The sequence below is a fragment of the Pocillopora damicornis genome, chromosome 6, assembly GCF_964200805.1.
Source record: "Pocillopora damicornis chromosome 6, jaPocDami1.2, whole genome shotgun sequence".
In the NCBI taxonomy this organism is placed as follows: Eukaryota; Metazoa; Cnidaria; class Anthozoa; order Scleractinia; family Pocilloporidae; genus Pocillopora; species Pocillopora damicornis.
The window spans coordinates 8,850,001-8,875,000 of NC_142675.1; the positions used below are offsets into that span (position 1 = coordinate 8,850,001).

The following is a 25,000-nucleotide window of genomic DNA, read 5'->3' on the forward strand; positions in this document are numbered from 1 at the left end:
AGCAACTAAAATCAATAATTCTAATTTACAGGGCCATCAGGCACAAATGTTCAAGACCTTGAAGAGGAGGATGCAGTACTAGTGCATGATATTTTGTCTCCTGAAAGTGATGCTGACATGCTTTACCATGAGCGAGTGGGACCAGAACTGACTCGTCAAGTTTGGAACTTGGCTGATGAAGATATTGATGGAGATTTCCCAATTATTCCTGAACAATATCCTTCAGTCTATGTCAATCCTGCTCAGGGGTTACAAGACAGTTTTAACTGCATCATTCGGTGGATCTTACTGGTTCTGTGCTTGTGGTCTTCCTTCTGTGTTATTTCAGATAATGCCATGGAAATCCTTCTCGAATTTTTAAGAGCTGTTTTTGACTCGCTGGCCACAGTTGTTCCTGGTATTGGAAGTTTTGCTGCATTATTCCCAAAATCATTGCATTTATTAAAGAAACAACTTGGAATTGATCAGGATAAATTCATTAAATATGTTGTATGTCCAAAGTGTGACACTTTGTACAACATTGATGACTGTTACGAGTTACAAAATAGAAAGCGAGTTTTGAAGAAATGCACCTTTATAGAATTTCCAAATCATCGGCAGCATTTTCGCAGGACCCAGTGTGGTGAGCCACTTCTGCGAGAAGTCACATTGAAAAGTGGCCAGACGCGACTTTATCCCTTCAAAGTCTACTGCTATCAGAGTGTTAGAGACACTCTCCGACGATTTATTCAGAGGCCTGGCTTTGCAATGAAGTGTGAATTGTGGAGAGAAAGAGATGTACCTCATGGGTTCCTTGCAGATGTTTTTGATGGACGTGTATGGAAAAAATGGCAGTATGTGAATGGCAAAGCCTTTTTAGCAGTTTCTGGGAACTATGCTTTTATGCTCAATGTGGATTGGTTCCAATCATTTAAGCATTCTTTGTACAGTGTTGGTGCTCTCTACATGGTCCTGATGAACCTTCCAAGATCTGAAAGGTTCAAGCTGGAGAATGTAATGTTAATAGGCATAATCCCTGGTCCTCATGAACCAAAGCTCACCATCAATTCTTATCTTCAACCCCTTGTTGCTGAGTTAAATCTGCTGTGGAAGGATGGAATCACAGTGAGGGCCCTTGGAGCTTTGAATAGTGAAGTTTATCATGCTGCTCTTCTCTGTTTTGGATGTGATGTACCAGCTGCCAGAAAAGTATGTGGTTTTACAGGACATGCATCTTGCAAAGGTTGCTCAAAGTGCACAAAATATTTCCCCGGCACAGTGACGACTAGAATTGATTTTTCAGGATTTGATTTACCGTCTCCTCCAAGGACCAATCATAAGCACAGGCAGGAAGCCCAAGAGATTTTGAATCAAACCAGTGCTGGAGATCGGGCATCACTGGAACAGCAGTTTGGAACACGATTCAGTGAACTAATGTCACTTCCTTACTTTTATTGTGTGCGATTTCATATTATAGACCCTATGCATGACCTGTTTACTGGCACAGCTAAGCATATAATGAAAAACATTTGGTTAGATGGTGAAAATCCCTTGATCAAGAAAAATGATTTAATAAACATCCAAGAAAAGTTGGATAAAATTAAAGCACCATCAGACGTTGGTAGAATGCCAAGGAAGATTTTGAACAGCTACGGGGGTTTTACTGCTGATCAATGGAAGACTTTTACCACACTTTTCTCAATTTATGCCTTAAGTGACATTTTGCCCAAACCACACTTAGAACTGTGGCGTCAGTTTGTGTTGGCATGTTCTTTTATTTGTTCTCCAGTAATTTCTGAAACAAGAGCCTTGCTCACTCACTCTTATTTGCTTAATTTCTGTAAAGGTTTTGAACAATTGTATGGCAACCACAGAGTGACTCCAAACATGCATCTGCACACACACCTTGTGGACTGTATCTTAGACTTTGGACCTGTGTATTCATTTTGGTTGTTCAGTTTTGAACGGTATAATGGCATTGTGGGAGACTATGGGACTAACCAGAGGTCAGTTGAAATACAGCTTATGCGAAAGTTTATTTCCAATCAATTTGTAAAAGACTTGCCATTGCCTAGCAAGTTTCATGAACATTTTAAACCTATTATGGACAGATTTATTTCCAGACAAACAGGCAGCTTACAAGAATACTCTTTGAGTAAAGAAAACATTGATTCTAGAAACTTAATCATGACCAGTATGCTTTCTATTGGAAATGTCTGCAAAGATGTCACTTGGTCTGCCGAAGATTCCTCATATGTTTGTTGTGGGCCTCATCACAGAGATTGCTTGGGCAACGAGTTCCTCCCATATTTAAAGAAGTGCTACACAAGCATTTTTGATGATGTGGATGAAGAATCCATTACTGGCCATTTCAAGAGATTTGCATTGTGCACATTTTCTGGAGATAAATATGGTTCAAGCCTGTCACGAGGAGACAGATCATCATATATTCTTGCAAGGTGGTGTGCTCTTGGAGGAAAAACTGACACCAGTGGAAGTGATCTTAGGCCTGGAATCATTCAGTTTTTCATGGAACAGACAATCAAAGTCAATGGACAGCCTGTTCCATGCATACTTGCTTTTGTGCGCTGGTTTCAATCACATCCTTCACGGCACTCCTTAGGTGCTCCAGTGGAGGTGTGGTGCAAGGATCTCTTTGAATTGGAAGGCGAGGCTACTTTCATTCCTGTTAAGAGAGTACATGGAAGGTTTGTGCCAGTATTTGGTGTCATTCAACGGGAGCATGTGTTAGTAGTTTGTCCTCTTCCACGCAAACTACACTGTTAACGTTTTTAATCTGTTAAATGTTGGACTCTGCAATGAGTTACACTATTACAGAATTTGAAATTTTTAAAAAAAAAATTTAAACAGAGTAATTGAAAAGTCTCCTTTGAACGAAGACTGTGTTTCTATTTTGTGGCTAAATTTCATTTGTGGAAAAGGACTCCACTTTTTGAACCATTATAAATAAACTTTTTATGATTAATGTATTTTTAACTTTAGTTTTTAAAAACTTTTATAGGCGTGTAAGAGCACTTATGACTCAGTGGCAATCAAAAATCGGAGTCATAATCAGAGTCATACATCGTGTAAGACTCGATCTGGTGAAAAAACAATCCATTCAAAGGCATTGTGATGAGTTTAATTCTGCTTCTGCTTGCAATTGGGTTTTCACTAGTTGGTAAGTGATGGAGTCGTAAGTGGAATTAAAATGCTGTTTTCACACTTCTGATTATGACTCTGACTGTGACTCTGTTGTTAGCGAAAAACAGCTTTAAGGGTAACAATAATATTTTGAAACAGTTGGTCATTTCAGGAAGGGTAGTTTATAGTTGCCTGGCCTGTTTACATTCATTCATAAATAGTATGGTGGAAAAAGGCCACAATAGGGTCTTTACATAACTGTGATCACATGATCAACCTTTGGTAAACACGAAAACAGTTCTTTTTTAAATAATTTTGTTAGCACAAGCTGAAAAGCATATTAAAATTAGGTAGCCTGAGAATTTTCAGTCATATATTTCAAAAGTAGTGAGTGCAACGGCCACTCAAAGTTAGAAGTATTTGTATGAGAAAAACAACTTTTGCCACTCAGTCACTCTTACATGGTTTTTGATACAAATCCTTGTAAGTTCTAAAATTTTTTGAACTGTCGTTTAATCCTTCCCTTACACATTTAAGGGCTCAAATTGCCTGTTATGAATTAAAAGGATATTTGAGCCCTGTAATGCTTGTGGAATTATTTCATGACAGTTTTGAAAATTTCGAAATTACAAGGATTTGTATGTAAAACCATGCACATGTGGGATGATGTGGCTAAATTGTGGGTTTGGAACGATTTTCAGTTCTTGAAACCTAGCTTGCTTCTATCTTACTCAAATCCAATTAGGTGATCTTGGTAAAAAAATACCCTGCTCATATTAATCTATTTTCAGTCAAGAATGAAATAAACCCACATACATTTTAACTGAAAAAGGGTGGCATGTACTCCGTGCATTGTGGATGGGTGCCAGAACAATACTCCAATTGCCTCTGATAAAGGACTAGAACAGACAGAGGAGAAATGAATGATATCTGCTTTATACACAATTGGAGGATCTGCTTAGGGGTAGCATTTTTCAGGCTTCAGGTATTTGAAAGGGCTGGAATTCAACTTTTTGAAGTATTTTAAAAGGCCCAGGGTTTGGAAACTAGTCATTTTTTGTTTGGTTAAAGGGCTAACAGGATCAAATGAATTTATTAAAATTACATCAGGAGTCACCCTACCCTTCGACTATTTTCTTATAACTTGATTATTAATGCACAGGCTTGACATAAAACCTATGCATAATCTTTTTTCAGACCAGTTTTAGTGCACACATAATTTCTTCTATCATGCAAAAATCTGTGCAAAACTTAATATAAATTAAAGAACACATCCTGGCCCCTTGAAATGTGTAAGAGCTACTGTATTACAGAGTAAAATATGTCAAACGTCGGAATTGTTGGACAAATTAAGTCGTTGATGAACGATTACATTCCCTAAAAGGTATCAACCCAACCAAGCCAAAGTTTCACCCCTTATGGAGATTTCGCGTATCATAAATGACGTAATTATTGAGCATCATTGCTGACCCAATTTTACGCGGGAAATGGCTCAGAGGCGGGAAATATGGACGGCGGTCATAAGCATCGTATAAATATTATGAAGACAAACCAGCCATTTTCTTGGAGAAAGAATACCCCTAAAGAAAGAGCAGCAATGCAGAACGACAGAAGAAAGCGAAAGAGAAAGGCTAGAGCGGCGAACAAAGAAGATAAAAGAAGAAAAGCTTTGTTAGCACTTGAAGATGAGCGAGCGATGACCGTAGCGAAGAATGAAAGATTGCTCCATCTTGCGAGGAAGTATTACGCTAAATGGCATGCTCTACATCTTCGTGAACGGGTAGGAACGCCATTTGATGTAATTTTTCGTAGTCCGTTAAATATCATCTAATGTTTACAGTGAAGGGTTAAGACTTTTAACATCTGCCGCTTCTGCAAATATCTTACAGCTATGTATTCATTACTAATTCAAGTAGCCAGGGGCCCGTTTCTCGAAAGCCCCGGTAACGTTTCGGGCCCGAAATCAAATTTTCAAATCGAAATATAAAGAATCAGAACGCGGGTTCTGGCTAGTAAACTACTCCATTCTGTTTCATTAACTGATATTTTTATCATGTTAGATGCAAAACTATTGAAACCTCTACCTTGCATGTAAACAACAACAGCTTTACGGGCCCGTTAATTATTGGGAATTTCGGGAAACGGGCCCCAGCAGGTTTAAATACAGTAACCGACTGTAACAACAAGGTTCCGCTAGTCCCCTCCTTTTGGAAAAGTCTGTGGTATGCTTCCCCAGAAAACTTTGAAATTTCAAAGCCCTAGGACGCGATTTACCGCGTTCTTGTTTATACTAGATCAGGAGCGGATCTGGAGGGGAGGGTGAAATGGGTGCGTCAGCAAAATTAAGCACTTAAAAAATGTAAGGGCTACTGAGAACCAATCAGATTTCATAATTGGCAAGAATGGTATGAATTTTTTTCAGACTAGCAAAATGGATAAATCAAACACTATGGAGAATGAGAAACAGGCACATAAAGATGCCCCAGTTTCTGCAGATCAACCGGTGTCACATGTAAAGAGAAGTCATCTCAGTCATGTGAAAGATCCAAGTGGTTCTACTGACCAACCTCTGTTACTGGGATGTGGTGTCTTTGGACGTTGTTATAAAATGTATTACAGAGGGATTTCAGTTGCTGTTAAACAATTTAACACACACCTGTCATCAGAGTCCAGTGTTATCAAAGAAGCATCACTGATGAAACAGTTGGATCACCCATGTTTTCCCTACGTTTATGGTGTTTGTGTACAAAGCAAACCGTACCTGTTAGTACTTCAGTTTTGCAATGTGGAAGGCAAAGCATACACTCTTCACAGGACGTTACATAGCTGTACCTTGGTTTTAAAAAATCAAGAGTGGTTTGATGTCATTTTGCAACTTCTAGAAGCACTCAAAGTGTTGAACAACTCTGGACTGATTCATCAGGATATAAAAGGTGATAACATCTTGCTTACATACAAAAATACACTGTTTGTGCCAGTAATCATTGATTTTGGAAAGTGCATTAGAAAACAGGAAGCCAGTAGAAAAGTTTTGTCCAAACAAGAACAAGAGATATACAAACAGAAGTACACCCATGTTGCCCCTGAAGTTGTTGCAGGAACCCGCCCTCCATCTCATGCAAGTGATGTATATGCCCTTGGCCGTCTGTTAAGGCAGATTGCAACCAAGATTGGTTGCAAGCCACTTCTCTCCCTTAGTGAATGCAGCTTAAAGAATGACCCAAATGCTAGGGCTTCTTTGGATCACCTCTTGGTCAGTGTCAAGTCTCTGTCATCATGATTAGGTTCTTGATATTAAATGGAGAGGAGAAGTCGTTATGTCAGATTTGTTGATGACAACAAAGTGAAAAGGTCACTTAAAAAGTGAATTCACACTGTTTCAAACTTATCGATCTTATTCAGTTTCTTTTAATTTGTAAGATCATGGCGAAATTATTTTCTGGGGTTGAATCCAAAAGGACCATATCTGACTTTAGAAAAAGAAAAAGAAAATTTTTGTGCTGTGTTCACCAACTCCATAAACCAGTTAAGTGAAATTAGGAAGTTTCAAGCTGCAGAATTGCAACGATGGATAAGAAATGTACAGAAAAATGTGATGCACTTGCAAAGTTGTTGTTTTGCTAGAGGATATTACATGGCCGCACGGAGATAAGAAATTTCTCTTCAAGTGTTGAATGAGAAGAGAAATTCCGTATATCCGAGCAGCCATGTAATGTTCTATTTATTATGTAAACACCAATGAAATACCAAACCATTTCACTTTAACAGTTTTTTGGTGTGAAAGGCACGATTTATTATCTAGCCATAGCAAAGGTGATATTTTCACATGTGAGGATAACATGTTATTTCCACCTGTGAAGATATCAAGTTTTTGCAAGAAAGCTCACTTCACAAACTTCCTATGCATATTAGCAATTAAATGTAATTTATCTAACCATTTTGTCGTTTTACCCATATTTTGCCCTAAGACAGTGTTGTATTCTGGATTCCAATCCTTGGATTTCGGATCCAGGCACTGGATTTGTTTCTTTGTCATTGGAAAAACAATAATAATTATTGTGCAGTGCTCTTGCCTCCACCTGATTTTCCTGTGCCTTTGGTCTTCATTTTCTTCATTATCTGACAATGCATTGGAAATACTTCTTACTTTTTTGAGGGCAATGTTTGATTCCATGGGTACAATCTTTCCAGTTGTTACAAGTTTTGCTGTGCTGTTCCCAAAGTCAGTCCATTTACTACGCAAGCAACTGGGACTGGACAAAGACAGATTTATTAAATACATTGTGTGCCCAAAGTGTCACACTTTGTACAATTTTGATGACTGCTATGAACTGGTTTGCGGTCGAAAAGTCACCAAGAAGTGTACTTTTGTTCAGTTTCCAAACCATCGGCAACATTTCCGCCGTACCAAGTGTGGTGAACCACTTTTAAAAGAAGTTTCCTTAAAGAGTGGGGGGACTAAGCTTTACCCACACAAAGTGTACTGTTATAACAGCATCATTGACAATCTCTGTCAATTCCTTCAAAGGCCAGGATTTGTCGATAAATGTGAATTATGGCGAAGCAGGGGTATCCCTGATGGATTCCTTGCAGATATCTTTGATGGACGTATCTGGAAGGAATGGCAGAACGTGGATGGGAAAGTATTTTTGGCAGCACAGAGGAACTATGCATTTATGCTCAATGTTGACTGGTTCCAGCCTTTCAAGCATTCAGTGTATAGTGTTGGAGTGCTCTATATGGTTCTGATGAACCTCCCCAGAGCTGAGAGGTTCAAACCAGAAAATGTTTTCTTAGTTGGTGTGATCCCTGGGCCCCATGAACCAAAACACAACATTAATTCATACTTACAGCCCCTCGTAGCTGAACTGAATGTGCTGTGGAAAGATGGCATAAGTGTCAAGGCACATGGGTCAACTACAAATGCCAAATTCCATGCTGCTCTTCTTTGTGTTGGCTGCGACATCCCAGCAGTGAGAAAGGTTTGTGGAATTACTGGCCATGGATTAAATATAGGCTGTTCAAAATGCAAGAAATTTTTCCCTGGCTCAGTTGGTACCAAAATTGATTTTTCCGGCTTTGAACCATGCCCTCCAAGGAGTAACAATGAGCACAGACTGCAAGCACAGGAGATCTTGAACCAAACAACTGCTGGTGGCTGTGCAAACCTTGAACAGCAGTTTGGAACAAGGTATACAGAATTAATGTTGTTGCCTTATTTTGATTGTGTTCGGTTTCACATTATCGACCCAATGCACAATCTGTTTACTGGGACAGCTAAGCATATTATGAAGAATGTATGGTTAGATCCAGAGAAGTCATTGCTTGACAAGAATAACTTGCAACAGCTGCAGATACAAGAAAAAATGGACAAGCTTAAAGTTCCCGCCAGTGTGGGAAGAATGCCCAAGAAAATACAGAACAGTTATGGGGGCTTCACAGCCGATCAGTGGAAATCATTTACAGTTCTTTTTTCCATACATGCCTTGTGGAATGCCTTGCCCAGCAGTGACATGGAAGTGTGGCGTAATTTTGTCATGGCTTGTTCTTGCCTGTGCTCTACTGTTCTTACAGAAACAAAAGCATCGCTGGCCCACTCCTACCTTTTGAAGTTTTGTAAGGGTTTTGAACAGTTGTATGGCAAACACAGAGTAACTCCAAACATACATCTGCATACCCATCTTGTTGAGTGTGTCTTGGATTATGGACCTGTGTACTCATTTTGGCTGTTCAGCTTTGAGCGCTATAATGGAATTCTTGGCGAGTACGGAACTAATCAACGTGCTGTTGAGATACAGTTAATGCGCAAGTTCTTATCAAGTCAGTTTATGAAGGATCTGCCTTTGCCTGTTGAGTTCCAAGATATATTTAAACCTCTGCTTAACAGACTGTACTCAAAACAATCAGGAAGTCTTCAAGAACAGTGTCTAACTGAGAAGGACCAGGTGTCTGGAGAAATTATCCAAGCTTATGTGCTGTCCACTGGTCATGTGCGAACTGGTGGCAAATTTGAGAGCAGTTTCTATTTGTACACATGCTGTGGACCATACTCAAGAGACACTATACATGTAGATGTTCTTCCCCATCTAAAGAAATCCTATGCTACATTTTTGGATGGGCTGGATGAAACCTCTGTTACGACTCACTTTGAATGTTATGCTTGTTGTAAATTCAATGGTGATCTCTTTGGCTCCATTAAATCAAGAGGAGATAGATCAGCATTTGTGTAGGCAAGGTGGTGTAAACTTGGTGGCACAATTGACACCTCTGGAGCTGATTTGAGACCAGGTGTTATTGATTATTTTATGAAACAAAATGTACAAGTAAATGGACATTATGTGACCTCTGTTTTGGCTTCTGTACGTTGGTTTCAAGCTCACCCATCAAGATACTCCTTAGGTGCTCCTGTCGAGGTCTGGTGCAAAGATCTCTTTGAACCTGAAGGTGAATCAACATTTATTCCAATTCAGAGAATCAGTGGAAAGTTTATACCAGCAATTGACATTCTCCAAGATGAACATGTCCTTGTGGTCTGTCCTCTTACACGCAAATTGCAGTGTTAGCTTTAGTGTTTATTAGATTGATACCATTCATAGTTTATTTTATGTTCAAGTTTTATATCTTGATAGATATAGACCATTGCAGTTCTTTTTTCATCATCATACCTTTATTGACTTTTACTTTTTTTAATTTGTTGAAGGTGGCTGGTGAAGGCCAAGGCATCAAATTGAAATTGCTTTTAACTTCCGATAAGTCCGTGAAATGTAAAAAAAAATTAAATGAATAATTGAACATTAACATAAATAAGCCCACCAAAAAGTTGCTTTAGGAAAATGTTGGCCTGGTGCTTATTATCAGAATTTAGGTTTCTCAGGCCCTCAATGGTTACATTACGCAGCCAGTATAAAATTGTCATTTTTCTTATTAATTACTTGCGCTTTTGTTGGAAACTTAATTTTGTTTTTATTTGCAACCTGTTACAGTGGAACCTTGATTTAAAAAACCTGTATATAAAGAAGTCCTCAGTTTAGCGAATGATGCAATGCATTTTTCACCCTAGTGAAAGTAAAATATATACAAAAAACTTGATATAGTAAAACCTCATAATGTTATGAACATATTTTGTGAGACCCATGGCCCTTCTTTTTATTATAAGGGTTCCACTGTATGGCATGGACATTAGTAAGATTTCTTAGGGATTTTCTATATAAAACCATTAAAATGACTGGCAAGCAAGTAGTAATTTTTTGTACAGTTCATTTAGATTAATACCATGGAAGTATCAAATTCCTCCATCCCAGATCACCCCTTCCCTTTTTACTGTGCGCACCTTGTTAGACCCAAACAGACAATTGTTTTTTTTTGGGGGGGGGGGGAGGGGGGGAATATTTGCTATTCCTCCCAGCCCTCTTTTCTCCAAGGTCCACTTAGTAATGATTTCCTTCAGCAGAAAAAAAAGTTTGTTATCATTGTTATCATTGCGTAGTCCGAAAAAGTCTGGTGACGAAAACCTTGAAGTTAACTACTCGCTGGTCAGCGGTCGTTTTTGCGCCTTAAAACAGAATCTGATGTTACGAGCAAGGCAAGGGCAAGATTATAGTAATTTTCAACATTTTTTATCGTGTTCATGGGTAGGATAAGCCGTGAAAACACAAAGGAGGAGATAAGACGAATGAAAAGAGGAAGGAAAAAACGGAAACGACTACAGAGAAACCTTAACAAAGAGAAGACACTTGCGTCTGGATTAAAGATCGAGAAGGCTCGCCTCGAGAAACAACGAAAGATATGCGACTATATAGCGAGAAAATATTATGATCGATGGCACTCACTTCTCAAGCGAGAGGAGGCTTCAAGAAAGGCTAGGACATTGATTCCAAGGCAATCTGTAGCGCAAGGGAAGGTGTGTACTATATTTTAAATCTTCATAGCCGGAAAGGTTTTTAAGCGGGTGCATCAATTAAAGTGGAGGAGGAGGGGGTGAGGGTGGTTTAGGGTCCTGTCAGAGAATGAGTCACTGCATCAACCTCCTGACGCTGTTTGACCAAGTCTTCCTCATTAGAATAAATTTTACCATCATCTCAAACTCTTAACTTCAAATAAAACAGCCATGTTGAAAGTGTGACTCCATCTACATGTGCTGATCTGACCTTGGTGTCACTGCATTCACGTTACCATGAAAAGAAATCGCTATTTAAAAATCTGTTTAAATAAATAAATACATTACAACATTTAGAGAGGCATTTATTTATGATTTATTTCCTGCTCTGAAAAGGAGGGTTAACAAAGGATTTACAGTACATTAATTTTTGTCTTGCTGAAATGTAGGTCATTGCAAAAGCAACATGTGAATCCATTGTGGAAATTGACTGTGCCCTTTTGGAGCCCCCAAAAGATGAATCTGGAATGGAGGTGAAGGTACATCTGGGTTCTAGTGTGTTTGGTTGCTGCAACAAGATGTTTTACAGGGGCAATCCTGTTGCAGTTAAAACATTTTATTCTGCTACAGCAGAGGAGGTCAAACAGGAGGCAAGAGTCATGTCAAAGTTCAAACATGCAAATTTTCCTCTTCTTATTGGGATGTGTACTCTTTCAAAGCCTTACCATCTAGTGTCGTCCTTTTACCATGTTTTGGACAAGCCTTACACATTGTCTTTGGCACTGGAGAGCAGAAGTTTGAACCTTTCGCAGATTATTTGGCTGACCTTGATCAATCAGTTGGCTCAGGCAATATCCTATTTACATAAACAAGGATTTCTTCACAGAGATATCAAAGCAGACAATGTCCTTATCTCACATGTAAACAATGAGTATCGTGCCATATTAATTGATTTTGGCAAATGTGTAGCTTTAACAGCAGTTGGTTCCCTTGTGAAACATTTCACTCCTGAAGAACAAAAACTTTACAAAAGTAAGCATGGTCACATTGCTCCTGAAATTGTCTGTGGGGCCAGTCCACCTTCACATGCCAGTGATATATTCTCTTTTGGAAGAGTGATCTGTGCAGTTGGTACATACCTCCAATGCCACTTCCTTTGTACTTTGGGGAAAAAGTGCATTCTTAGTGATCCTGAGTTAAGACCACAATTAAGTGAGATAATCGATGAACTAGAGGGGCGACTAAAATTGCATGTCAAGTGATTAATATATGTTTACTAACATACAATCCTGTTGAAACTGTTCACTGTTTCTTAGATTTTTTTTTGGGGGGGGGGAGGGAGTGAGGAATCTGTTCTTTTTCCTACCCAGACTTGTTCCCACAAGAGCACTGAAAGCTTTCTCGATGGCACATCGTAGGTTGGCAAATGATGAGATGGCACATCTTGTCAGTCAGTGCTTTTGTGGTACTGCAGTTGTGTAGGTAAAATTGTTACCCTGTTTGATTTGAAGCTTCGGATTAAGTCAACAGATTAATAGATGTTTCTGTAAAATTAATACAGTATGTCAGTTTCATAGGGAAATTTTCATGAATAAATAGTTTGAATATATTAAATGAAATTTACAATAATCATGAAATAAAAATTTCACTATATACATATACAATTGTATTGTACATATACAAAAAAAAAATAAGAAGAAAAGGACTAACTACAGAGAATAACCAAGTGCTAACCCCATTGTAGTAATGCTTGATACAGACAGTTATTTTTTGTTGCCTCTATAGAGTGCTGGAAACACAAACTTTTATGTATCAATTATTCTTATTGTTTGTAAGTGACGCAATAGTTATTACTTGGGTATCCGGATATTGGTAATTGGATAAAACTTGGTTCACTCAGTTTTGATATTGCATTTACATTTATTTTTAGTAAATCTATAGTATAAATTGAGATTTTGGTGCTATCCTATAAAGCACAGATGAAGACACTTTGCAGTTACATCAGGACATGCATGATAAATATTTAGATCTTATATCACTTTCTTCAAGAAATTTCTTTCTCAGGTGATCCTGTTGAAACTGTATGCTTCTGAATCTGAATGGTGAAAATTTGTAAGGGTCATCAAATGGCACATCTTGTAACTCAGTGCTTTCAAGTGACAGAAGTGTTTCTTCTACCCATTCTTTAATTATATACCAAGGTATTTGATTTGTAAAGTTATTTATTTAGTTTAATTGTATATGAGAGTTTCTTAGGAATTATTGTGACTTGATTTTTGAAGACATGATCTATATAAAACATGATTTATATTGTAGACAATTTGTTCAGCCCAATCAAAATAATTTGTCAGTTTTGTGTGATAACAGCTAACATAATAATAATTTCCACATGCAATATATGTTTGCAGTGTTTATGAAGACAATAAAATGTTATATCTGTGGTAGGCAGAGGCCTGCCACTTTTGTTTGTTCTATTAGTTTTTTTTTAATAAGGAGTGGATTACATGAGCTGAGTTGACTGTTTTCTAAGATCACATTATATGGGCAGGCCAGCCTGACTCTTGTCATCAGCCTCTAAGTGGATGATTGACAGGCCTGTGGCCTGAATTGTTACTTCCCTCAGATTTCTAGCAAAGGTAAATAGATCAATCTCATTTACTTCCAATTTCATCTATATAAAATTTTATTCTGAATACAGTCAAACCCAGTTAATCAGCCACCCTTAGGGAACTGGCAAATGGCCACTCAGTAGGGGTTTTATTTTTGTTTGTTTGACATTAGAGCAAATTTATAGCAAACGAACAGCTTTGCTCAATTAGCAAATTAGAGTGTATTAAGTGCAAAGGTACTTATTTCTATTGCAAGTAAATATGGTTGAAAAATGCTGCAAACAAACTGTTTTGCATAATGTTTACTTGTAATTGCATTAATAGTAAATATGTCACTTTTGAACCGGAGGCAAATGCTTGACAACTATGTGTTAAAGCTCCAGGTTTACCTTGGTAGCAAATGTAAGGTAAATGTTAAGCAAATGAAGTATTTACATCACATTTGCAGGCAGTTTTGTCAGGTACAAATACTTGAGTTTACCTTCAGTTTACAGCTGGTGCAAATTCAGTTCAAATTTAGAGCCCCAAATTTGCACCACATTTGCACACCTTGACAAACACTAGTAAATCCATTTTTTCGTCCAGTGTGACTGACTTATATGTATCGACTGGTAATCAATGGTGTGTCTGAAAATTAGTTGACTCTTGACTGATTGTCGACCAACATGGCAAGCAAGTATCGATCAAGTGTCAACGGAGATGCCAATCAAGTGTCAACTGAGATGCCAATCAAGTGTCAATTGAGTGTTGATTGAGGATATCAATCGATACTCAACTTCAGATGCCATAATATGGTTACAACTTACAGTGCACCTAACCCCAAAATATTTTTTTCGCTCAAATAAATCAATAAATGCAAATTAGTCTGTGACATCAAACCAGGAATAGACCCATGCCCCTTACTAGACCTAGTTTAAAAAGGCGGAGTGCGTTTCAAACAGTTGCAAAGATTTATTTAAGCGAAAAAAAATATTTTGGGGTTCGGTGCACTTTAAATCATGTGGTTATTCATGTTGTTTTTGTTGTAGTGGAAGTGTAGCTTAAAGCCGCTGGAGATGCCCCTATTATGGTGAAAAAGAAATGGGTAGTGGATGGATCAAAACAAGTGTCATATATTATAGAATTTATTAGGAAGTACATCAAATGCGAGCAACAAGACTCATTGGTGAGTTGACGAAGGATGGTCTTCTCATCATGTTCAAACCCGGGACCTTACAAATTGATCAAAATCAAATATCAAAAACCTAAGTGATCACTCAATATTACTTACAGTAGCCCTTATCAACTAAGTGAGAGATCTGTATGGGAGAATTTTAATTGAGGTCATGAGTATAGACTGAATGCAGTGAGGTCTGTACTCAAAACTGAGGTCAAGAATCTCCCATACAGACCGACTGAGCTCAGTTAATAAGATGTTTATTGTTTGGCACAAACAAGAGCAATAATTATTTGTTTAATGTAACTGGTTTGTAGTAACTGACATTTTGTTTGCAAATGGCTATGAGCCAAATGTAATTTTGCCAAAGTTTGTTCCTCTTCTTCACTTTTTTATCACTATTGTTAGATTAAAATAGCGAAATGATTTTGGGTTTTAGCTTGCAACTTATTTCACTGCAAAGCATTACCGGTCTGAATGCCGGTCTAGATGGGAAAATCTAGACCACTTTCAATATCGATTTCAGCCAATCAAATTCATGAATTTGGTAGAAGGTAATTCAGTGTTAACAACTGGGTTGAAAACGTAAATTAGTCACCGTAAAGAGTAAAAAAGCTGACGTTTCGAGCGTTAGCCCTTCGTCAGAGCGATTGAATCTGACGAAGGGCTAACGCTCGAAACGTCAGCTTTTTTACTCTTTACGGTGGCTAATTTACGTTTTCAACCCAGTTGTTAACACTGAATTACCTTCTATACTCTCCTACCGACGCAGCACCACAGTTTCTTTAGAAACTTACCCCTTCATTCATGAATTTGGTAGTTACCAGTCCTTTTGATTCAAAGCCATGTAAATGGAGGATGTTTCATCCCCGTGCATGGATATGGATTTTATCTTCGAGTGTTCAACTTGATATCTCACGAGTGAGCGCAGGAAACGAGTGAGATATCGAGTTGAACACTGTCTAGAAGATACAATTCATACATGTATCCCCAAGTGGGCATGTAATATTTTGTTTATTATATAAACACCAGTGAAAAAGGCACGATTTATTATGTAACCATAGTGACTGTGATCTCTTCACATGTGAAGATATAAAGTTTTTGTACGAAGCTCACTTGGTATTTCACTGGTGTTAATATAATGATATACACTTACGTAATGTATGGTCCCGAGGGAAACAGTTAGTTTTGTTGTCCCGAGAGTCCTGATGTTTCCCGAGACGAAGTCGAGGGAAAACAAAACTAACTAGTTTCCTGAGGGACCATGCATTAAGTGTTTTGTTTTATATTTAGACTTTCATATAGCAAAAACAAAGGAACAAAGACAGCATGCAGGCAACAACTGCGCAGTTGTATCCCAGTCGGGATATGTTTGAATTTGATCAGGGGCACGTGATCAAGAATCAGCCAATCACAGCGCTCATTTTGATGAGTAAAAGTGTAGTTATATAACGATAATGGATATTATATGATAATAATTATTATTCATCAACTGTTCAAAATAATCAGTAAACATTAATGATGATGAATGACTGCAATGATGCTGGCCAGAGACAAATATTGTTATTGATTGTGGTCAATTACGAGAGTGAAACTAGTATATTTACATCTCAGACTGGGAAAACCAATCCAGAATCAAATGAAAGTGATTGAAAACAGTCCTAGTTGAGAGGTGAAATTTCCCTTGATCTTGATAATAGGGCTGTAGCTTACAGTCCTTAACAACATCCACTTAAACAATCTCTTCTGTCACTTTTCTATTATTAATAGTCACTTCTGTACATCAGCCAGGAATTTTTCATTCCAACTACATGTATTTGCAAATCTATTTGTTTACTCTCATTGAAATCTATTAATTGTATGGTGTAGGTTGTAGAGAGGTTTCATTGCCCTCTTGGTGCTAATTCCTATACATCTTTCATTTCAGTTTGTTTACGTAGGTCAGTGCTTTGCACCAACTCCTGATCAGACATTACAGAACTTATATGATGTGAGTAGATCATATTATTTAAGAAATGGAAGACATTTAATTACCATGTTTGTATCAAGCTTTAGTATAAATAGAAAACTTAGGCAAGCAAGTAACTGTCCAAGGAGAGCAAACATAGAGTTGTTGTGCATGTAAGCCAGTCATGAGCTTGTTACTTGCAAAGGTGCTAGTGTGTAAATCAGTCCTAAGAATGTGCATGTTAAAACCTTTTGTGTGTAGAACTCTCTAAAGCCACAAGTCTAGTGGAATGTGTTGATTGTACAAGTGAAAATAATTTATCTTTTCAGTTGATGATTAGAATAAGTGAGTGACTTTACATTATTTCTTCAAAGTATCCTCTAAAAGAAGGAAAGCATGTTTTCTGTTTATATTTATCTCAAGTGTGGAAACACTTGAGAAATTAAAGTTAATTGGGAACATGTAAAAAAATTATGTATGATGAAATTTTTATTTCTTTCATATGTTTGAATTGCAGTGCTTTGGAGCTGATGGAAAGTTAGTTCTTCATTACTGTAAGACGCAAGCATGGGGATAACAGAAAGTGTATAATTTATACCATAAAAATTCTAGTTGTTAAAGAATCATAAAATTATAAATATAATTGTAGTAAATAATGTTTATCATTCTCTAGTTTTGAATTTCAACACTTGACCTCTTTTAGCCTAAACAAATAGCAAAGAAATGTCATTAATTTTCATAACTGTAGGGTTTTTTGTGAAGTAAAGTATACTGTAAATTTTTTTAAATAATGTAGTTTTGTTTAGGTGATGGACCTTCAAGTGAAACTGCACCATATAACTTACTAGCCTTAAGTGCAGGCATATTTTGGGTGTGCGACTGCACATTTTCTTATTAAGGACATTGGCGCAAAAACTTTCTGAAAATTTTTTAAAAATGTTACCATTGACTGGTGGTGAGTTAGTGATGCCAGAAATGTAAAAGAAATGGGGGTCACCAACTTCGTTTTGGAGAGAACATGTGCGGAAGAAAACCGAAATCTGAGTAAATCGGGCTTGGTTGGAAGGCCACAGTGGCTGCAAGTCCCAAAATATTGCAATTAGAGCTTTGAAGGGAAATGTTCTCTGCCAAATATGGTGTAAATGGATCTATTAAGCGAATTTAGTCAACTGGTGAGGCTCCCCAGAGAACAAGTTCGCATTTAGAGACCACAATTTCACGCGCTTTGCAGCCGCATGATGGCAGGATTTGATGTCTCGCTGACAGAAATTGTGAATTTTTTTACCTTCCCACATTGATTTTTTGTTCATTTTTGGACAATGTGGAGATAATTGTAAATAAAATCTGTTTCTGAAAAGAAGAGTAGGGGTCACTGTGCATCCAAGATCGTTAATCCAAGTAAAGCTATAGCACTGGCCATCTGCCCTATCATTGTTTATTTTATTATTTAGCACACGTGCTTGATGCATGACATGGCATGTGAATTTGCGTGCGCAGTAAGGATGCGCAGAAACAATTAGCGCGAACGTCCTTAAGTTTGTAACTGTGGAGGTAGGGGCAAGGGAAAATTTGCTCCAATCTTCTACCAGTCAAGCATCCAATAACAATCTAAGATGGTGGCATAAAAAACCTGGTATATCGAGCATTCTGGTACAAGAGAATGCCTGCTCTGCATCCAACTACAACCTCACAGCGAGACTTTGATTGTCAGTTGATGTGGTTAAGTCTTCCCTACAATACGTAATGAGGTGAATGTCAAACAATCTGTCAAAATAACAGAGTTCTGAATGTCAGTTGTCTTCTCTTTCACCCGGGAATTGGGCTGAGGGCAGGAGATGATGGACATTTCATGCTACAGAAATATCATTAGTGACAGTTTTTGTGTAAACTGAATAACATGTAAATATTTTAAATAGACCCTTCTCCAAAATGGCAGCCGAAAATTCAAATAAGCGAAAATTAACTAAAATCAAAAACGTATACCAGCGCTAGAATGAACATCTTTACTTTAGTAACCCTGCCAATTTTCAGCATTTCAGGTGTAATATCAGCTGAGAAAATGTAAGTTGAAAATTGAGAAATTTATAGACGTTTGTATGACTGGGGGTATAATGCATACCCCGGGTATAATGCATACCCCCAGTCATACAAACGTCTGTACTTTTTTCAATTTTCAACTTACATTTCCTCAGCTGATAATTCACCTGAAATGCTGAAACTTTGCAGGGTTACTAAAGTAAAGGTGTTCTTTCTAGTGCTGGTATACGTTTTTAATATTGACCTATTTGAATTTTCGGCAGCCATTTTGGAGAAGGGTCTATCGGTGTTTTAATGATGTATCATCATTGTCTTTCAAAATAATGACATGAAAAAATAAGGAGACAGGGGGTTGTTAATTTGTAAACTGTACTGTCAAAAGGAGAATTCTCTGGTAACAGCATAGCATAGCATGATTCATTGGTAGTATCAAAATCATGCCTTTTTACAGTTCAGTGGAATGTACTGCTAAAATTTATGAAATGTTGACTTGCAGCACCATTTGACACACACTTTGTTCATACTACAGTTTTATGTTTGCTGCCATCAGTCATCTTAGCAGAACTCCCAGGAAAGAAAATAATAATAAAAGAAATCTTATTTATGTAATGCAGTTTGTTTGTTTGTTGCTCGTCATTGTAATGATGACCGACAGCAGCCAAAAATGCAATCATAAATTAGGTTTTGAACTGCAGAGTTTGCACGATATTGTTAATTGCATTGCAGCTGGCTATTTACATCCCTTACTATCATGCCTTTGGGCAATAGAAAAAATATACTCTGTAATGATATGGCCATCTGCCATGTCATTGTTCATTTTATTACTTAGCGCGCGCTCATGCATGACGTCTCATACTGCTGTTTTGGGAATGGCTGTCCTACAAAGGCGAAAAAGCATACGCGACAAGGTCGAAAGGTAGTATGGGTAAAGGGTTTAGGTTACTTGACTGAAGCCAGGAGCCCATCACCAGGATCCTGCAACTACCCCATATTCCTGTCACGGCGTTTTCACAGACCGATCTATTTTTAGTTTGAATTTATGTCGAATTCAGTTCCCCACAGGAACCTCAGTGACCAATTGCAATCATAAGCACGGACCAATGTTGACATGTCGACAATTTCACATGAAGCCGCATTGTTTTATCCTCACCGAAGCGTGCTCATGTAGACTGGAACTGGCCTATTTCGCGGGAAAAATATCTAAAAATAGACTGGTCTGTAAAAATGCCCTTGCATTGGCTTATTATGGGAGTTGCAGGCTCCTAGTAATGGGCTCCTGCTGAAGCTCATGGTGTTTCAGCGTGACGGAAGAAAACAGCCCAGACATGTGTATTGATGCTGTCTCTCTCCTGAAATACTTAACCTCCATCAAGGAACACTAAACTGTGACTACCCATAATACCAATCGGTAATGTCGCGTACGCTTTTACATGTACGCTTTTATGCTTGAGTGTGGGACAACCTTTGTCGAAACAGCTGTATGAATTTTCATGCGCAGTAATGATGCTCGGAAACAATTAGGCCTGTTTTAGAAATCTTTGAGATATATGCTGGCTATCGTGAGTTGGCCAACTTCGCTCTTTTTTTTCTTTTCTGTGTATGAGTTTTGCGTAAGTTAGCGCACAGGCCTCCTAAGCTCAAAATAGGTGGTGTATGCGAAAGCTTGTGAATATAGAGAATTCTATGGGGAAATCACCGATCGTAGAAAATTGCATAAATAACTATCTCATTTGAAATAAAGTTTTCCTACCTCAAATATGTCGCGAAGTTGTCTCTTGAGCTGATTTTAAGCCATTTCGACGCCGTTTAGTGAAGTTATTTGAAATAGAGAGTTTTCCATTTGAGAATAGCTATCTCGTAAGATATTTGCAATAAAATGTTACCATAAAATTCCGCAGTAAACCCACAGGCCTGTGCTTGGTGACATATCAAAGAAGTTTCGAAACTAGGATTGCTCTATATTTGATGTTTGCCAAGGGCTATCAAAACTATCAGGTTCTAGTAAAAACGTTTTACCAAGGGAAATTCCAAACACTCATATATGAGTGAAGAGGATAGGCTCCTACAGTTTTTGATACTAACAGGAGCCATAATATGTATCCACTGAGCTACGAGAACAAAATAACGGAGCTCAACTTCAGCTGTTACCATCTTATTAGCATTCCTTTCCTCTGAATTAAAGAAGATTTATTAGTTGAAAATAACCAATAGCTGGTCGTTCTCCCTTTCCGATCAATTGGCGCTTGGAGGGAAATATTACCGCAAAGCGTTAATTTCCATATTCTTATGTTTTTCTTTTCGAAGGTATTCGTTCTCACTAAACAAATCACCCCTACTGATGGCTATTTTGTTGTCCAATATCCCACTCATCCGAAGAACCCGTCTGCAGCACCAATGTATGCATTACTCTATTTATTTTTAGAAAACAGTCCTAATAAAATACTCGTGCATGCTAATTGGTTAAAAATCGTGTTTGTATGACACGATGGAGACTCAGAACTAGCGCGCGCTGTTGATGTAATAATGGCGTGAGCAAAGATAATTTACATTTTGATGATCAAAGTTAACAAGCTGTGTTTTTCGTCGCGGAGTTTTCTAAAAGAAATAGGAAACATGTTCTCCGTGTTTCTATCGAGTTATGCAAACACTCGTGAAACTTTGGGAGAACTCGAAAAAGCTGTGAAAATCTCGAGTCAGCTATCACGCATAGAAATCGAGAGCGAATAATCTAATTGTTTTTAGTATAATTTATAATGGTAATTGAACTGAGAGGAGTGCAATTTGGTCTGAAAACAGACGCATGATTTCAAAATTGAACGAGCGAGCAGCGCGAGTTCGATTTGAAATGACAAGTATGATTTCAGACCAAAATTGCACGACCCGAAGTTCAATTACCACTTAATTAGATCCATTTAGAAATCGCACAATTTAACAGCCTAAATACAAGAATTACAAGATTTTGGTACTGTCCTGATAATCAAATTCATCCATTTTCAACTTAATGAAGTTTTCGCAACAAAAGTTGCCAAATTTGCTAAACAATGACTTTTGTCTTTTATTTTCCTGTAATGTGATTGGTAAGTTTTGAAAAAAGCCTTGAAATCTGATTGGTTGTTTTGTTTTTCTGTGCCATTCTCATTAGCCGAGAAAAAAGATGCGATTTAGAGCAAAAGATAGTGCGATTTGGGAATAAATCGCACCGCTGAGAACCAAGCACATTGCAAGGATAACCAATGATTTCAAAATGGATGTAATAAATATAATAACCAAATCAATGCGCCCGCTCTGATTGGTCAATCAGCTGTGGGTTATTGTGCCGGCAAACCCATGGAAAAATCGCGCGTCTTCTGAATTATTATATGAAAGTAATGGACCACAAGTTTTCTATGGGTTATAGGCTGATAAACCACTTGGGATGTTAGTAGAACACTCGAAGAATTCGTAAACCACTCGCCTCGTGGTTTACAAATTCTTCTCGTGTTCTACCAACATCCAGCGTGGTTTATCAGCTTATAAACCATAGAAACTTGTGGTTTATTGCTTAAACATAAGTCTATAAATCTACTAGTCGTTCAAATCTTTATTTAAAGCCTCGAAAATGACAAGAAGCGGCCTCTAGCGCTCACAGCTACGCTACTCACTATCTATCACAGAATAAATAGTGAGTAGCGTAGCCAATCAGAGAATGCCATTCGTGATAGAACTCTAGAAACACGGTACATACAGTTTTCCATTTGTAGTAAATATCGATAGTAATCCGCGCAGTCGCTTTGCAAATAAAATGTGATTACTATTTCCCATCATTCCACAAATCGAACAAGGTTTCAAAGTTAGTAGCGCAAAAAGTCTACACAAGGCTTTTCAGAGCAATTTTATTTCTCTTAAGACATATTAAAGCGACATTCTTCTGTCTTTTTATGTCATTCTAATAAAAGCTCTTTATTCAACTGGCTCAAATTTGAACCAGGGGTACTCATTATCAGAAGAACTTGGAGGATACTCTCCAATACACCAATGCAGCTCATTCGTAATAGGAGGACAGGTACATCGAAACGGTTGTGGAACCCAACGATCAAAGGTGGTTCCCACATATCCCCCCGACGCCCTGAAAGCCAAACAGATGTCTTGCCCTTGCCATCCGGGGCGATCAAAATTGTCATTTTTGGCTTTAAGCTTGAAAAATGTGTGCAGTTTGTTCTCGCCCGATCTCTGATGGCTCAAGTATTCGAATGTGAACTTCTTGTTGTTGTAGCTTGAACTACAGGGTAGGACCTTATAGCCATAGTCGCTGAATGATGCTCCACGAGTCTCCTCCGGTTCGATCAGGAAAAGACATTTGTTTTGGTCATTCCTTGGCCGCAGTGTGTTATCAGCTTTGAGTTTCCATTGTTGGTTTTGCGCCGTAGTTGAACAAGATCGTGCTTCAGGCTCTGCTTCTCCAGATGAAGTCTCGTAAGTCAGACACCTGTTTTGAAGGAATGTAATGGGAGGGTAAAACAAACGGTAACTTATGTGAAGAAGAAGAATAACATATCACTAGTGTAAGTTGTAATCTTCTTTCGCGATTATTATCTCCTCCATCATTTTATTTTTGGTAACATTTTTACCTCATCAAATAGTTTTTAATATAATCAGTTGCCTTTCTAAAGCCAAAATCATCTCAAACAATTACCAGAAAAACACTGGAAAGAAAACAGTGGCCCAGTGCATGATTAAAATCAGGTAGGATACTCACCCGATACAGGGTATGACCCCATTCAAACCATGAAGTAATTGAAATAAAGCAAACAAGAATATTTTTAAAACTTCATAAAGCTCTGTACATCCTAACAAACCTGTCATAAGTCTCTCGACTTGAGCTGTTATGATGTGAATGCGACCAGCGAATTCTTCCAAATGCAGGTATACCTAGAAAAGAGATAACAACGATTTAGAGGCTAAGTTAAACAAACTGTCATGAAAAACAAACAAACAGTAGAGTGTTTTCACTCACGTGTGTTGATATACAAGACAATAGCAAAACATCGAACAAGTTTTGCATAATAATAGAGTCAAATTACCAAAGGACAATTTCGCTATTGTTCAACGGCAGCCATGTCCAAACTAATCCTCCGGGAATTGAACTCTATTCTTATGCAGACTTGTCTTATTAACACCAATTGTCTTAAATTACCATGGATACTTCGTTTTTGTAGCTTTTTTAGACATTTGGTAGTCCTGTTTCTGTTACCTCATCTGATTACGACCGAAAGGACTACGTAACCAAGCTTTCGTACTTAGCAGCCTGGCCTTCGCTGGCACTCAGAACCCTTCATGTGTTTATTTTTATTTTTTTGCCCGACCGACCGACCCACCTTCACGAGAGGAAGGGCGATGGGAAACGAAACATTTTATTGGGATGGCCTTATTAAAATGTCTCATTTTCACTTTTACTGGTAACGTTTTTAAAGCATAAAGGCTAATTTTTGGAAAGGTTTCCTGGGTCTCATAAACCAAGTTGTAGCATTTGTTACGTTCTTTTCTTACTCAAGAAAAATATTTTTGGGCTCTGTTGTTTCACAAAAGCCCTTTGAAACTTAACTAGCTGGAAAAATCGTAATTCTCTTTTAAAAAGCTACACCAACCCCTATTATACCGTTTTTTTTCAAATCGTGTTATCAGTATTCCCTTCAAGCTCTGACGCCAGCACCCACTTTCACATTGAAACTCCTAGTTAAGTTATTAAGGAACGACTTAACTGTTTCAGATGCTCATATTACACTTAATCAAGAATCCTCTATCAGAATAAGTAAATATATAAATATTTTCTAAGTGCTCAAAGGAGGCATTTTTTAAAACCGACTTACCTTGATGATCTACCATTCTCGACATGGCCTTGGCAATGGCAGGGTCTTCACATGTCTTAGTCTGTTCTATCCGGGTGTTAATTTTTCTTACTTCTATGTTCTTCCGCGCCGTGTCGTCCTTGTACTTTTTCTCAACAAAATTCATTCGCACGGCATACCCATTGGCCTCTAAAAGGCGAACCCGAGATATAAATTCCATCAGGCTTTCCACGCTGCCTGTGGATTGCTGTCCGTGTTTCCAGGCATAAGCTTCATACAAACTTGTTTGGGTAAGCAAAGGTTTTCCGCAAACTTGCAAGCGCAGGCTGCCAAGAGCGTCCTCAAGATGGTCGTCTCTGGCGTCAATCTGACAACCAAAGAGAATAAGTGAATAAAAACCCAAGTTTCTCTAACATACAAATGCAA

At 38.0% G+C, this 25,000-nt stretch overlaps 5 protein-coding genes and 2 pseudogenes across 5 annotated transcripts in view; 6 read left to right on the forward strand and 1 right to left on the reverse strand.

Annotated features, from left to right (window-relative positions):
- LOC149043807 (uncharacterized) overlaps positions 1–3,599 on the forward strand; it is a 4,301-nt gene extending 702 nt beyond the window's left edge. Inside the window, exon 2 of the mRNA XM_089210554.1 lies at positions 32–3,599. Coding sequence (XP_089066680.1) covers positions 32–2,766 — 2,735 coding nt within the window. The 3' untranslated portion in view covers positions 2,767–3,599. The remainder of the gene's footprint in view (positions 1–31) is intronic.
- The window catches only part of LOC113664310 (uncharacterized), a 225,051-nt gene that overhangs the window by 116,944 nt on the left and 83,107 nt on the right, over positions 1–25,000 (forward strand). The gene's annotated exons all lie outside the window — the stretch shown is intronic.
- Positions 4,628–6,403, forward strand: LOC149043808 (cyclin-dependent kinase 1-like). Its single transcript, XM_089210604.1, has 2 exons — positions 4,628–4,903; positions 5,546–6,403. Exons 1-2 carry the CDS (start codon positions 4,631–4,633, stop codon positions 6,401–6,403), a joined length of 1,131 nt encoding a protein of 376 aa, XP_089066730.1. The 5' UTR covers positions 4,628–4,630.
- LOC149043809 (uncharacterized) lies at positions 7,210–9,686 on the forward strand (annotated as a pseudogene).
- Positions 10,735–12,324, forward strand: LOC149043810 (putative serine/threonine-protein kinase DDB_G0267514). The gene is made up of 2 exons (XM_089210606.1): positions 10,735–11,023; positions 11,449–12,324. The coding sequence occupies exons 1-2, from the start codon at positions 10,751–10,753 to the stop codon at positions 12,259–12,261; spliced, it is 1,086 nt and encodes a 361-aa protein (XP_089066732.1). The 5' UTR covers positions 10,735–10,750; the 3' UTR covers positions 12,262–12,324.
- Positions 13,938–17,289, forward strand: LOC149043811 (ubiquitin-like protein ATG12; annotated as a pseudogene).
- Positions 22,608–25,000, reverse strand: part of LOC149043812 (uncharacterized) — an 8,421-nt gene continuing 6,028 nt past the window's right edge. The window contains exons 4-6 of the mRNA XM_089210578.1: positions 24,596–24,941; positions 23,585–23,657; positions 22,608–23,214 (exon numbers count right to left, since the gene is read on the reverse strand). Coding sequence (XP_089066704.1) covers positions 22,689–23,214; positions 23,585–23,657; positions 24,596–24,941 — 945 coding nt within the window. The 3' untranslated portion in view covers positions 22,608–22,688. The remainder of the gene's footprint in view (positions 23,215–23,584; positions 23,658–24,595; positions 24,942–25,000) is intronic.